The sequence below is a fragment of the Acanthaster planci genome, linkage group LG03, assembly GCF_054643075.1.
Source record: "Acanthaster planci isolate LZ-2023a linkage group LG03, COTS_SCS, whole genome shotgun sequence".
Classification (NCBI taxonomy): Eukaryota; Metazoa; Echinodermata; class Asteroidea; order Valvatida; family Acanthasteridae; genus Acanthaster; species Acanthaster planci.
In genome coordinates, this window is record NC_141779.1 from 16123088 (window position 1) to 16138783 (window position 15696).

General features: G+C 42.1%; 1 protein-coding gene across 25 annotated transcripts in view; it reads left to right on the forward strand.

Moving 5' to 3' along the window:
- LOC110973023 (CUGBP Elav-like family member 2) overlaps nt 1-15696 on the forward strand; it is a 96530-nt gene that overhangs the window by 38158 nt on the left and 42676 nt on the right. For 24 of the 25 annotated variants that reach the window (XM_087135079.1, XM_087135077.1, XM_087135082.1 and 21 more), the window contains 5 exons: nt 2466-2548; nt 10385-10433; nt 10830-10958; nt 12562-12644; nt 14956-15084. In XM_087135079.1, coding sequence (XP_086991205.1) covers nt 2466-2548; nt 10385-10433; nt 10830-10958; nt 12562-12644; nt 14956-15084 — 473 coding nt within the window. The remainder of the gene's footprint in view (nt 1-2465; nt 2549-10384; nt 10434-10829; nt 10959-12561; nt 12645-14955; nt 15085-15696) is intronic. The other variant, XM_087135090.1, reaches the window with a different exon arrangement.

The window sequence follows — 15696 nt, forward strand, 5'->3', positions numbered from 1 at the left end:
ATCTAAAATCAATGAGACAAATGTCCATTGTGAACAAATTGGTCGTAAAACCGAAAACCAACCACAAGGTGATATTTCTGCCAATTTCGTCCACCCCTACAAGTTGTAGGCACAATGAGAGTGGTCTATATGGGGGACGTCATAGCCGTAATTCTGGAAACCCAGCCCGTGCCAGGCCTTCGAGAACAGTGAACATGCGGTTGGTATCCAGCACAGCCGAGAGGGCACTGGAGGCTGCAGGGAGAGACCAGCTAGCCTCAGCATGTGGGGAGTTAGGATCCGAGACAGCAATTTGAATGAAATTCCTGGCTCTGCATTGACCAAAGTATCATGAGTAACAATTACCGATATCTTCAAACAGATGTACATGCATTTCTTTCCTGGAGTGATCGTCAGTGTGAATTAATGGGTGGTTTTTCCTCCTAGCCTGATGGACTTACAGGATAGACAGATTCTCCATTTTCCTTTTGGTTTTCATCAGAGTACTACAGACATTGCTTATTACTGGGCTGTACAAATAAACAACCTCTTTATTTCCCCTGTGGTTTTGTGTAATTACCCCCCGGGGTACCGGTACCTGTCTTAGAGCCAAAGAAATGCCCTCTGTAACAGGATGTTGCTTTTCTTTTTCTGTGGCCACATTCCATTCAAATGAGTGGATGCAAGGTTTTCCATGCATTTTCAGACTGGAAGTCACTACCAAACCAACCCACACGACTAATTTCAGTGACCACATTGGCCTGTTTTAGTCAATGTTGCCACTTTCACTGAAAACAAAACGGAAAAAGCAAAGAAAACTGAAAGCTGAGCATTAATAGCCAAATGCAAAAATAGCCAGACTTTCTGATGACCAGAGGCAGCCACACATGTACAGTACGTTTAACCTGAGGAAAACTTGCAAGTTCCGTACGTACTGTGAATGGTATTTTTGGCTTGGTCGGCATGACCAAAAATATTTTGTGTGCACTTGACACACCCAGATTTTTTTTTTTTTTGTGGGGGGTGTTTTAGCCACTCATCCTCATAAAAAAATTTAGGGAGAAGCCCTCTGTACCTACCAGTAGTACACAAGTTTAACTCTGTACATGTCTGGGGTACTCTTCATGCACAGAACAATACATGTACATGTATGTATGGGGGGTACCTTTACAATGTCGGACGCCGGCGACATCTGCATGCAATTCCATGCTCTTCTCCCCCCCCCCGTCCCATTTTCCCGACCTGCCACCCCACGTGAAGTGTCTCGAGTAGCACCGGTACCTTGCGCGTGCGCTTGTTGACTGCTAAGCCGGCTCCCCGACCGACTCAATTAGCCGAAGTGGCCGGCCATTATCTTGCAGCACACCGTGGCCAGCTCCTTCAGATGAAGTGTTTCATCTTTCTCTGTGTTGATAGCTCTGGAGTGTCAGCGTAAATGGGAGATAATGCCTTCCTCGGAAATTAACCCTGGTCTGTTTTTTCCCTTTTTTTCAGTTTTTTTTTTTCTTTTTTTCTTTTTTTTTCTTCTTAAGATGCATGTCATCTCCCTCTGTAAACACCATCACGGACTGTTTAAAATTAAGAGGGTCAGTGTTACATGTACGTGTAGTACTTTGACTCTTTTTTTTAAAGGTCAGTTTCTCCAGAGGCCGTAAGGACTGTTTACAAAGTGTGTCTTTTATGTTTTCATTAGTTGGATGGTGCCCTGACTCTTGATGTGTAGTTCTGACCCATTTTTTTTTTTCCTGATGGAAATCATCCTGAATCCTCACAGATCTCCCATTGTGCAGTGAACTTGTGGTCATATTCTTCTGCTTCAGTAAAACTGTGAGAGATCATGTGGACAGCACAGCCCCATATCCATCAACATACTGCCAAACCCAGGTGTTGGATTTTCAGGGGATTTAGAGCAGCAGGGTTGTCCGTGCGTGCGCGCACTCTGTGCCTTAAAAGTGAATTGCCATCACACTGTTTCCAGTAAGATGCCCAGGTTTGGAGTCCAGGGAAGCAACATATCGGCTTGTCCTGAAATTATTGCCCAGTTTTTTTCATCCTTGAAAGAATCATTCCCCTTCCCCTCGGAAGGTATTTTCATCATTCCATGCTTGCTAATGGTTTCATTTAATGTCACGAATCTCATCAATTCCCAATGCCAATTACATCTATGAAAATCAGCGGTGCAGACACTAACCTTATACCTGTAATCCCAACTGAGGATATACTTATATACCTAAGCCCATAAGTACATGAATACATGTGTACGTGGCAATCAATTGTTATACGTACATGCAGGTAAGATAAATTGGTACCTTGCAGGGCTGCTTTTTTTCTCAGTCTGCAATGTGCAAATGGGGCTGTCTGGTTACCATCTTGAAATGTCATTGTCTTCACGGGTGTCACTCTGTTGATGTGCGCATGTTGACCTGTTTATTGCCGTGTCATTAAATATCCTTTTTTTTCCGTTGTCGTTTCTGTCTATGTTTCAGGCTGTTGTTTTGTGACTTACTACACACGTCAGGCGGCCATAGAAGCTCAGAAAAAGCTCCATAATACCCACAGGATGCCCCTTGTAAGTAACTCTGACTCCACAAATCAGGCCAAGTAAAACAAGAATTGGTTTTTCACCAAACTTTTTTTTTTCTGATTTGTCGGCAAAGAATGTACTTTTACTTCTTTTTATGTGTTTCTTAATAAAATTTGCAGCTGTTACGGATGGTCAAAATTTGTTAGATACGTGTCCATGTACTGGCAGGATGATAGTTCCCAGAGACACAAAAAAATCAGCAAAGCGGTTCTTAGAAAAACTCTTGGAAAACAACCCTTCCTCTCTCTCTTCATAAAACCCAGACAGTACACTTTTTTTTAGCTTGGCATCGCAGTGATAAATGAGATGAGCAACAGGAAAAGACAAAAAATATGACCCTGTTATTAACAGACATAGAGCGATGACTGGCAGTGACACAGTGTGTTTGCATTGCAGTAGTGTGTCACAGTACAGTGTGTGTGTGTGAGTTTGTTTCTGCATTCAACTGGGGACCCTTAACAATAGAGGACAATAAGGTCCTCGCTTGACAGAAGGTCCTCGCTTGACAGAGGGTCCCCGATTGACAACTGTGTACAAAACATATGGGTGGTCTTCTAAAAAAGTTGAACAATAGGGGGCCCCCAGTTGCAGGCAAATACACACTTGTGTGTGTGTGTACCCGATCGTTGGACTGGGACCTTTCATTGCCGAGGATACTCAGATTGGTCGGCTGCAATGGACGAAGCAAAATCCATTGCTTTTTTGGTACTGCCCCCTCCCTTCCTTGCCCTACCTACCGCCAAGTTGTCATTCAGTCCTCCCACACTATTTCATGGCAGCGCTGACTTTTTCAGTTTGTCTTATCTCACTGGACTGGTTGTGCGAAATTTCTGTGAACAAGTTTGTGAGTGTTGGGTTTCTTTATCTGTGTGGCATATTCGTTTATACATGTACGTACGCGTACTATCTTTACATGTACAACTGTACATTACTGTCATGTTCATGGTGCCAAACCTTTTTTTGTGATGTTTTAAAACAGCATATTCATGTAATTCCTTGTATTCATCCTGTGTGTTTATACCATGCTCAGAGTGGTACTTCATTTATGTTACCCTTGAAAATGTTCATGATACCCTCCTTCAAATGTGAAGGACAGCAAATTTTAGGATATCAGTATTTTGTTTCTGAAGGTTTATACAGGAACATGATATGCTCACCAACGACATGTACATGTACGTACAGATGTTGGCAGTATCGTGCATACGTTTATATGCACGTATTCCATTCCACCTGACTTGCCTGCATGGGGGTAACAGTTTAAAGTATTGGTACTATGGTAGCTCCAACATGAATATATACGGACACAATCAACTGTACCTCTCCAACTATTTGTAAGCTTGCACTGTTTCGCCGTGTAGTTTTAAAAAAGTGCTGTCGCTAACAGTCTGTGAAGTGCCATTATGAAATTAAGGTACAGTCGATTCCTAATTGACATTTTCACTGGCATAATTAACCAGCAGATGACACTCTCGAGTTCCCGAGGTGGCATTTCTTTAGTACTTGCCTCGGAAATAATGTTTTATTCATTACCCTGGAGGCGGTCCCTTCTGGCATTGCGTGATTCTGTGTGTGTGTGTGTCTCTTGTCCTCCCCTCCCCCCGCGACGAGAACATCTTCAAATTCCATTAAGACTGTGATGTGTTTATCTTAGACAAATCAAACTCTGTTCCTTGGGGTCTCCTGAAATATCTGCCTACTGAATTCACAGAGATGGTAATGCCATTTGGAGTGTTCTTCATCATTACAGGTACATTTTCCACATTTTGCCGAGGTGGTGCGGTATTTTTCTTCGGGGAGTGGAGGGAAGCAATAAATGTGTCCATGCAGAATGAAAATTCTTTAATTTGATTGGCATGCAGGGCAGGCAGAATAATGAATATTTGATTGGGGGCCTTGCACTTTGCAGAGAAGGTACATGGAACACCCCTGGCCCGTTCACACCAATTTCCCCCGCCGATTTCTCAAACGATCACCCACGCAGAAGCAGAGTAATCCTGTTTTTGAACGCTTACCTTGGGCATGCCTGTGCAAGTGAATTCGAAGACCCTGCGTTTGATGAGTTAATGCACAAACCTGTTAAGGTGTACCTGCTGGTATTGTAGCTTCTATAAATAGTTGCAAGGGTGCTGCCGAAGGGTCTCAGGTGTATTGGTGTGGCGGAGACACCCCTAAGCAGTATGCTAGGAAGTCGGACAACAGTCTTAAACATCTAGGAAGAAAAGGTTTTAAGTCCTCAAACTGCTGCAAAATGCACAGTATGCAGATTACTTGTAAAACAATTGTTGGTTGGTTACTTGTAAAGTGCATCTGTGCCATTCAAACAAACATGTAGGAACATAATTTCATACCCCAGGGGCATCTTGCCTAGCCTACCAAAATATTCAGGAATTCACCTACGTGTACAGACACAAGGACATTCAGTAATACGTGAAATTATTGTTACTCTGTCACATTTTGTTGTGACAAGTGTTTAATTGGAAAATTGAATATAATAAAGTTAATTAAATTTAGCAAACTGTAGTGTGTACACTTTACGGTGCCATTGAAACTTGAATCTACATTACGTGTTCTGTTTATGTACAAGTGCTATACGTTGGACATTGTTGCTGGTATAGTGCCAATCCCACGCTTTCATCCTAGTTGGGAGGCACAGTATGCATCACAGATAGAGTTGACCATGTGCCAGGTGTTTGCAAAACCGCGTGCTTTGATTGCGTGGCACCAATTTCTAAGTGCAAAACAACCCACATTTGTAAGTTTGGGATTAATTTGTTGGTCCTAGTGTGGCAGACCGGTTCAGTCCGGCTATTTTGCCCGTTGAGATGCATGATACACAAATTGCTGGGCAGAACATGAATCACAGGGAACATTGTCTACAGATGGTGAGCCAGTTCCGTTGTCACACAGCCCACAGCCAAAATGCCTTGCATCCGAGGTCAGTCAGGAACAGTAATACGTGCGCGTGATGTCTGCCCATTCCGTGCGGCCATGCGCTGACTTGCACGTGCACCGTTACTTTGTTCTTGGAATGACCTTGTCTTTGAAATATCGAAGTGGCTCGCTGCTAGCCCATTTTACAGTTTTTCAAAATGTAACCAGTTGCTCTTTCTACAGTTACCTGAGCTTCCATTTGTGCCCTAAATTCCAGCTATTGTACACATGTCTACTGCACAAAGTCTATTTACCTGTGTTCGTGACATGGATGATTGCATTTTCAAAAGCATTTTGTAAATTGCAACCTTGAAAATCTAAGGCTCGATGCTGAAGAGTAAAGCCATGATCATAACCAAATCCTCCCGTATGTGTGGCAAGTACACATGCCGACAAATTTTCGCAACACACACACAATGCACAGTTTATGGGTCGGAACTTGTGATACAGTGGGTTGAATTTTGAATGCCCAAGGGAGAAAATTGGCACACAAGTTGTTGGAAACTGAATCACTATGCCCATCTGGTTATACAGTCTCAATCAATCACAGACTTGAACTTTAACGACTGATGTACATGTGTGTGTATGTACCACACTCGCGCACAGTTTACATGTACGTCATGTTTAATTTACACTTGTACCAAATTATGAGTCGGCGAATTACAGTGTTAATTCATGTTCCAAGAGCTGCAAGTAGGTTATGAATTTCCAGTACGTTGTCTGTGGAAAGGCTGTTAAATTCATAATTGTCAATTCATTTTGGACGTGTTTTGAAACGGCATGCCCCAGGGTAAGAAATATTCGGCCATGATGCCAGCGGTTCGTGTACATGTACGCCTCATTTTCTACCCATGCTGAGAGGAGTGGAGATGGAAACCTTGGGCAATTCCATGCAGCAATCGATTTTAAATTTGGCATTTGAATCACGATTCCTTTTGCCAGAGATTCAGTTCTGGAAAGGGTCCGACAGATACCGAAGAGGCTGCGTCTGATTCCTCTGACTCAGTTGGCACCGATAAAGCTGTAAAATGTCAAACCAATTTTAAGGCAGATCCTCAATCATAATCATAGATTACGTCTTGATGAATTTTGGCGAGGTAGTTAACCAGTCTTGAATGCAGCCTCCCTATCAATGACATTTTCTTTGTGTTTTTGCTGGTGCAAATGGAGTTCGTCACAGTGTACCAGTACTTGCACATTGGTATGCCTTTGTCGCATTAACCCTAGCCATGCTAAACCCAACAAGGTTATGCAGGATTTCAAATTAAGGAGACAACTTCTATTGGGTCTATTTTTCAACCCGTGTCTCCCCTCAATCTGGTTGTTTTTACATGTACAGTACCCTACGGGGACATCATCTTATGTACACTGTACATGTGTTACTGTTACACATTGTATCGTACATTGTACTGCTATGTGTAATGTACTGTACGTATGTGTACCATGCACGTACCGGTACACCCATACCTGTTTTACATACAAAGTGTGGACATTCCTTTGTTCTCACTGTGGTTAAGGAAAATGCTCCTCTTTCTCCAACTAGGATAACTCCTTCGAGCTGGATTTTTGATGATGATTTCTTGGACATGCTTGACTGAACAGTCATTGACTGAACTCTTTATTTTGCCACGGATAACCTTGACCCCAAAATGCCTCTGAAACTGTTTTTCAGAGAGGGGAAAACATTGTGTGGACGTGTGCAAGTGGACACAATGCCATCGCACCCTTCATTTTGTGGACTTCTTTCTGCAGAGGTCCACACTACGTACGAGTGGCGGTAGATGTGAAGAACAAACTGGTGTATTTCACAAACCTCAATGAAGATGGACGGCTGACAGCTTTATTTGAGCAGGTTCATCAACTTTCGATAGACACACTGTCCTCGTTCATTTACATTTGCCTGCATCAAATGTTTGCATCAAATGAACCGGTACAGACATCTCTACATGTACTGTACTTAACTTGGTAGGTGAGCATGTACATACATGTGACTTCTCATACATGTACATGTACAATCATGTATACGTCTAATCATTATCGACATGTGTAACATGTTTCAAATGTATAAATTGGCAGGATGCCAGGATACAGGTGCATGAAGATTGTTCCCAAATTCATTCACCTAGTCAATTTCCATTATGTTTGTGCACACTATGATACATGCACAGTGTTTGCACTTGTACATGTATGTTTTCACTCCCTTCCTCCCGATACTTCAAACCCACAGGAAACTCATAACTGTCCAACCTCGGTCGTCACATATGAATTGAACTTGCTGGTCAATGCAAATCTTCTGATTTGAACAAATACACAGTTCAGCGATTGTGGAAGTCCAAACGTGGCCGGTTTCCTGTGCAGTTTGTTTTTTTCCTTCCATTGCCTGAGGTCGTTTTGGCCTTCCCCCCCTTCTATGGAGGGTATTTTTCCTGCTGGTTATTTACTCTTCGTTGTCAGATTGTTGACAAGGCGCAATCATTGCCTGGTTTATCGTCAATAAGTCGGTGTCTCATTTCATTCCCGAGGTGTCCCCTGGGCAGCCGTGAAAGAGTCGTCTTTTTTTTTTTTTTTTTCTAGAGACCACGACAGCGAAAAGAACAGTGGGCGGGGGGAAGCATCTGTTTAGTTGGACTGTCCGTCCGTCTTTCTCATCCAACTGCATGCATGTACACATGTACATACAGTGTATGTTTATGCATTTGTGTCAGTCTGATCTGCGTCGTCTTCCTCATTCATTTATACACAGAGCCCAAGTCCACATTATCCATGACCCAAGATTCCTTACATCCTGTTTTTTAAAAAAAAAACTTCTATGTGTTTTCCTTCTCTCTTTCCTACTTTTTGGCCATCATTTCTGAAGTTACACTGCGCTTCATATGTACACACGATCTCACAGAATAAACACCATAAATCCTCCAGTATCTGGACTGGCCTTTATGCACAGGAAATGTGGCTTGTGCCTTCGTTCAGGGAAGACTGTAAGCAAAGCCCCTGTCAATAATTGGACCCGACAAAGGCGCGCACCTCGTTACTTTGAAATAGTATTTGCAGCTGAGGAATGCTCAAGAGCTGACCTGGATCACTGGCCTTGTGCAGTTATGAACATGGAGAAGGAATCGCCACAATATGATACAACACTTGTATTGGTCCCCCCCCATCTGTAACCAGTTAGATTTAAATCACGATTTCATCCTGATTTTCGGTCATATTTTTTCTCTTTTTTTTTCTCACTTTCACAAACATGTACCAAAACACCCTCTTTTCCTCTAATTCTATTCTCCCCTCCCCCCCCCCCCGAAGGAGGGGAGAGGGAGAGAAGAGAATGGCAAAGGCCAATTTTCATTTTTCAAGGGCTGGGTCAAATTGAATAATTCACTATAGGAGTATTTGACCTTCAATTCAATTGAATATTCAAATATTCGGTCGTACCAACCAGCAGATTGTTGATGAACAAACCATATACAAAATCAACTGCAATAATGCACGCACTTGTGCACTGTAATTAATATTATAGCCTCTCACATCTAGGAGTACATGTATCTCTAGCCACAATTTTATAGCATTATTTAAGAGATGAACAATACTTCTTGCCCTGTTGAAAATTTGTATTCCTTTTAAATTGTTAAATGAATAATTTACTTTTTGAATCATTGTTAATATGTAAGATGCCTGTCGTTTTTCATTTGAATCTGCTTGAAACAAGCCTCCATAGTGCAGTTTTCCTCATTTAAGACAAGAAAATTTTCAAAATATTCAAATTTGGAAAATAATATTCAAATATTCGATAAGCGATGGAATATTAGGTTATTTGGATATTCGGCACAGCCCTACATTTTTCACTGTTTCTGTAGAGCTCACATATCTGGGCTGTTAATTCATGTTAAATGATTGAGGGAAAAAAATGGCCGGACCCCACACTACCAGGTATACAGGTAACCCATGTTGGACTAACACATACATGTTGGATGGTTTGGCCACACCCAAGACACAGCCAACCACGTCTGTGCCTAACTTATCTTCCATTTAATGGAACTTTACAAATGCAGTCACACATGCACTTTGAAGATTCAAGTAGGATGGATCATCCCAGTCCTGATGTGGGAAATGTCATACCTACCGGTACAAGTATATTGTACATGTGTCAGAAATGTTACTGCTTCATCTTTAACGGAGGATCTTCAACACAAGGCATTTGAATTAAAATCCATCCGATTTGAATTACACCAAGCTGTTTCAATATTCCTCTATATTTTGCGGAGGACATCGAGCCGCGGCAACAAATTTTTTCCAAATGATGTGCTCTTGACCAAGAGGGAAATCGCCCCTTAACCCTCCAACACCTGCTGAGAGCCAAGCTGCAGGTTTTGCTGTTCTTTAAGCAAACTTGTAAACTAAATTAGTTACAGCAGCCCAAAGACTGGAGTGCGTGGTGCATGTGCCTCCGAACACATTTATACACCCGCAGTCAGACATTTGTGTAAATTTCAACACACGTGCATGACTCAGTCTTTGGCTCAAGTCACGGGAGACAATTTTCGTGGGCAAATATGTGAATTGGAGCTGAAAAAAATCCCTGGAAAGCTCAAGGCCTGCTTTTACACATGGAGATTCTGCATAAAATTAGATGCAGTTAAAGTTCCCCAGTGTGCGTCTTCCTGGAGTCTATCGTGCATTGGCTTATGTTGTTATTGCCCGAAGAAAACAATAAATTGCCAGACTTTGTAGGGGTGTAAAGTTAAAACAAGATTGAAAATAAACCGAAGGCACTGCTGAGTGGTCCCTCTTTGAACCATACCGTAATTATGTAATGTTCCGAATGCGGTGAGGAAACTTCCAGAAAATGTACGACGGTTTAACAGCTACTTTTGGTCATGTTCTCCTGTATATTTCCAGATGAAGAATCCTATTCAGATGAGGCCAGCTGATAGTGAATCTCGAAATGGTAAGCCTTTGCCTGAGCTGGTTTTGTAGTTTGTTTTGTCTTGTTAACCCCCCGTATCCCTCCCCCCGTATCCCTTCTTATTCCATATCTGCATAATTTTCTCTCAGGTGGGTTCTCGGTCTTGCTGATTGTGAATTCCTCTCTGTCCACCCGGTAATCTTTCAATCCTCACATCTGAAAGTCAAAGATGGATCTTTGTTTCAGATGTTGCCAACGAATAGACTACAGTACATTAAGAAGAAAGTGCCGTCATGAAAGACGCTTCCCACTGACAGATGAATTTTCCATCATCGACATTAGACTTCATCTCAATGAAGAATTTCTTTTGCCTCGTATCCTCGTCTAATCATTGCCAAAAAATATAAGCCAAAAAATCACCTTTTCTCTGGCCCACAGTTGAAGACAGAAAGCTGTTTGTCGGCATGGTATCCAAGAACGCCACAGAGAATGACATCCGGGTGATGTTTTCGCCGTATGGCACAATCGAGGAATGCCACATATTACGGGAGAGCGAAAAGAGCAAAGGTGAGCGTTGGGAGTCGAGTGTCTGGTCGCTCGTACACTTGAACCCGTATATACAACACAAGGGGAAGTCTTGGTGATTGCCAAGTACAGATCTGTGGTATCTCTCATCAAACTGGCAGATCCTCACAGCTCAGGGAAAAAGCTAGTGAAGCTGTAGAAATTTGTTCTCTACTTCAAGGCCTCAAAAGAAGTCATTTGGTAAAAATGTCACAAGCCACGGATGATACAGGGAATGTTTACGAGAACCAATCTATTTTAAATTTGAAATGTTGTTTACTCAAGCTTAAACAGAAAAAAATCTGTTCTCCCCCCACAACATACAACAATCTCTGCTGATACTAGCATACAAGTTTTTTGCTGAGTTTTTGTTTGGTTGGTGTTGAAAAAGACATGAAAAGATCAGCTGTTCATATACCAGTAAAATTTGTCGAAGTGGTTTTTCAAGACAGCTTTCTCTCTTTTCTTCTTTTCATAAAAAAAAATTGTATCTTCACAAAATATATGCTCACTGTTCAGGGCAGTGTCGTTAAGACCAACATATTTGGTCACGGAAATTTACATTTGGTAATATGGGCGATTCACAATAGTGCCCCTCCAAGAGTTTGCAATGCATTGACCAATCACCGCGCGCGATATCTGTCGACCCTTTCCAAACGTGCATTGGGTCAACAGATTTCGTGCACTGTGATTGTACAACATGTTACAAACTCATGGAGGCAAACTATTGTGAAAAACCTGTATTGATAGCAAAAACCAGTGATTTTGAAAGTATTTGCCACCAAAGATTTGCTTTAATCATGTTGACATGCAGACCTGGTGGTATTTCCAGGGGATGAAATGTAGCCCTCTGGGGCTGTTTTCCTCATGTTCCATGCCATACTGGCTCAGGTCCTCTTCAATTTTAAGTCGCTGGCAGGTGAAATTTTTCCCCAAGTTGCCAGTGGCAGTTCAACCAGCAAAACATCTCAACCAGCCAGGGTGTCAGAAAATGCAGATGTTGACACATACATGAACATGTATGTTGAGATTAATATTGCAAGACATTTATTACAATATATTGACCCTGACCTGACCTGACCTAAGCTACAAAATACTACATGTAGCACATGTACATGTAAATGGTAATATGTAATTCCTAAACCTGTTTTCAGTGATTGTGGCCCTATTTTACTTACTTCAGCCCCAAATATACCCCAAATGCTTCAATAAAAATGTTGACATCGAAGTCAAAGAGGTTCAGTGCACTAGATTACTAAATACTGTGGTATTTTGTCGCAAGTGATTCTTCACTATGAATTTCTTCAGTAACAGTAATGTTTAAGGAAAAGATTGTTGCCAAGTTTTTAGGATTATCAAGTTACGACATGAAAAGTTTCAGAGTGTTTCCTCAAAGGGGAAGGCATGTTGCCTTTGAGGAAAATTTGGCTACGATCCAAGCTTTAGGCCCTCTGACTGCTTTGATATACATGTATTTTGGGTTGCTGTAGTCATTAAATAGTTCATGACATCTTCTGTAGTTAGAAAGTGCAAGTGTGTAGTTAGTATTGTAGTGGACAGTACAGTTTTTGATGATGAAGCCGTATTGATATTTGGTATCCAACAGCAAGCTGTGCCTTTGTAACATTTTCAACAAGACAGAGCGCCCTCAACGCCATCGCCGCACTACACCAGTCCACAACAATGGAGGTAGGTAACAAAGCATATATTTGTATTTTGTGTGTCTTTTTTTTTTTTTATTCACTGATACTCGGGAATTATTTGCTGGTTTGTTGATTTTGTGTTTATTTTTCCCTTGGGGAAAAGAACTTTGTGGATTAGGGTGGGAAAATGAGACAATCCCCTGAATAACGCAATCAGGCATTGGAGATGCTTGCCAAAACCGTCTACACTTTAAGACCTCTCTCATTGATGCCTGCCACAGATTTTTGTGCCGAGGGTCAGAGATTGCAGAAGTATAGTATCACCTTCAGTTGGTATCAAGTGTTGAGTCAAAATGACCATTTGTGTCATTCCTTTTAAAGAGGCCTTTCTTTTGGTTAGTGTGTAATAGTGGTATTTTTTTACATCGGGATATCTGCATGCAGTTGTTTAACTCTTTATAATTTTTTTTTTTGCTCTTGGGCCATTCATGTACATGTAGTTAATCAGCTGCTGGTCGGGACAAATTACAACTTTGGCCAAGTGAGAGAGAGGTCTGTTCATTTTCTAGAGGTCAAGAAGCTGACCTGAAAAAGCACAGTGCCTATGTTTATGTCCAACCGGACACTGTCCATGTAAATAGACTTTCTTGGTACTTTGTGTTAAATGTTTTTATTGATGTGAGCAGCGATTGTGCTCATCTTGTACAACAAAAAGGAATAAGAATTTTCAGATTATGGGGCGCCTATAGTTTTTGAAGGGCAAATTTCTTTTAAGGAAGTTTTTTTGTAGAAAAGTGCATTTAAGCATGTAGACCAGGATGGTTTGGCGACACTAAATTATTTGACTAGACTGAAATACGCTCCAGCGGCAGTACTTGTTGATCTGCCTTGGAGAGAAGATGGTATGCATTTCTTTGAAGGTGCGTTATGTCAGCGCAGTCCCATGACACTTCGGCCGCATTTTTTAAATAAAAATGCAAGGACAATCATGGCTGGCCCGATGGCATGCAATCTTGGGGCGGGCAATCCTCATGTCTGGAATTTTTTGTACTCGGAAAGGCAGCACCCGCAGAGTAGCCATCTCTGTTGGGATGGCCTGAAGTCTGCCGAGCAGTGGTTCACTGATTGGATTAAATGGGAGGTTTGAGAGTCCACTGAATGGTCAGGGTACCAGTCCATCGCCCAATACGAGTAGCATACTGGTGAATATATGTACACGTACGCCAGACTCTGTATAAAATCATTCATCTGGTGTGCAGGACATTGGCCAGAAGAATTTGTAAGCGTATGCTGTTGATATCATATGTCAGCGCAATCAAATAAGCTTTTTGAAACCACAGCCAGCCAATTGGGATTGCCGCTTTTAAGAGAAATGTACTGAGACTTAAATCCAGCCGAGTAATGGAATGGACGAATTAGATACAAGGTTCCTGAGTTCATTGCGGAGCACATGTAGTAACCCTCCCCCCTCTATAAAATGCCAATTTAGAAGAGCCCGTGTTTAGCACTTTAAAAAAAAAAAAGCTGAAATGAATCGTGCCAATCAGGTAAGGGCCATAGAAAATCTGAGTGATTCCAGATAGTTGTGCCTCAGCAGATCAGTGTCAATCTGGTGGGGTGTCATTTCATGCTGGTCTCCTGGGGGGGTACGCTTCAAGAAGCGGAGTTGGTGTCCGATGTTTAACTTCCACACTCTTTTATGCCCTGGATAAGAACTGGTCATTATCAGCCAACACTGTCATGGTATAGGCTGTATTCATGTTGGCTTGTGTCGGGATGTGTGCTTTTTGAGTGATTTAGTTTTTTTTTTTTTTTTTAAGGAGTGTGTCGGGATTTGTATCGACGTACATAGATTATCCGAATACCTAATTACATTTGCAGTTACATGTATCCTTGTGTGTAGCATGTTTAGTGGCTTTGTATCTAGCTGCATGACCAGATGCTTGCCTACATGCAGAGTCATGTAAAAGACTGCACAAGGCGTTTTCTGCTGCAGACTTTAGGATAACAAGTGCATGTACATGTATGCCTGCTGGTAATGTCATGCGATACTAACTGGGATGAATTCTTGGATGAGAAATGGGGAAATGACAGGGCATAAAAGATGGCACCTTTGCCCAAAGCACAAAAGATACCATTATCTTAGTAGGTCATATCCTTTGGATGGGCCAGTACAGCATGGGCCACCAGTTGTATGCATTTTTAAGGACCTACGTGAACATGTGGAAAACGTGTTGTGGACGAACGAGGGCTTTTCTTTGAAACGAATGTACCTGAACGTACAATGTACCCGCACAGACTTGCCACATTTGGAGTGGATATTTACACGGTGCCTATGTTTCTGTTGTTACTGTCAGGGTTGCTCCTCGAAGCTCGTGGTCAAGTTCGCTGACACAATAAGAGAGAAGGAGCAGAAGAGGATTCAGGCCATGAACCAGGCACTCACAAGCGGGCTCGCCAACAACTTCAGCAACCAGTACTTTGCGGTAAGACGAAGCCCCCTTGTTATGTCTTTCCATCTGTCCTCTCTTCACAGGCGCATCCTCTCACGTCTCTGACGCCCATTGCCAGATCTCCATCCATCCCAGCCCTCCTCCAACCTGCCTTTCCTGAAGCAGCTTCGGGGGAATAAATTCCAAGCGCCTGCCTGTCTTAACTTGGTACTCTGATTTCGCCACTCGCCGCATCAACTCAGAATTTTATCTCTTTTACCTCCGTTTAAGCCTCTAGCTAATCTCAACATGGGTACCGTCACTCCTCCATTGCCTTTTCATCCAATTTCTGATCGAGCTTAAAATCAAATGAGTTTGCATCTTCATGTCATATTATGATTTAATGACTTATACTCTGCTCTCAATCTTCTGTATCCGTGTGTGGATCATTCAGGACCTAACCTGCCCAGCCTTCGCTCCTCAAGTAGTACACTTTAAAGCCTACCGAATGAACGCTGATAATACTAGACAGGTTCATAATGAGTCGAGTTCATTCACAAAACAGTAACCCACTGAGGGGAAAGACACCACCGAGAGACCACTTCTAATGCGCATCATTGAAAAATGGACAACATCTGCACATTTAACCACTTGACGCCGGATGAC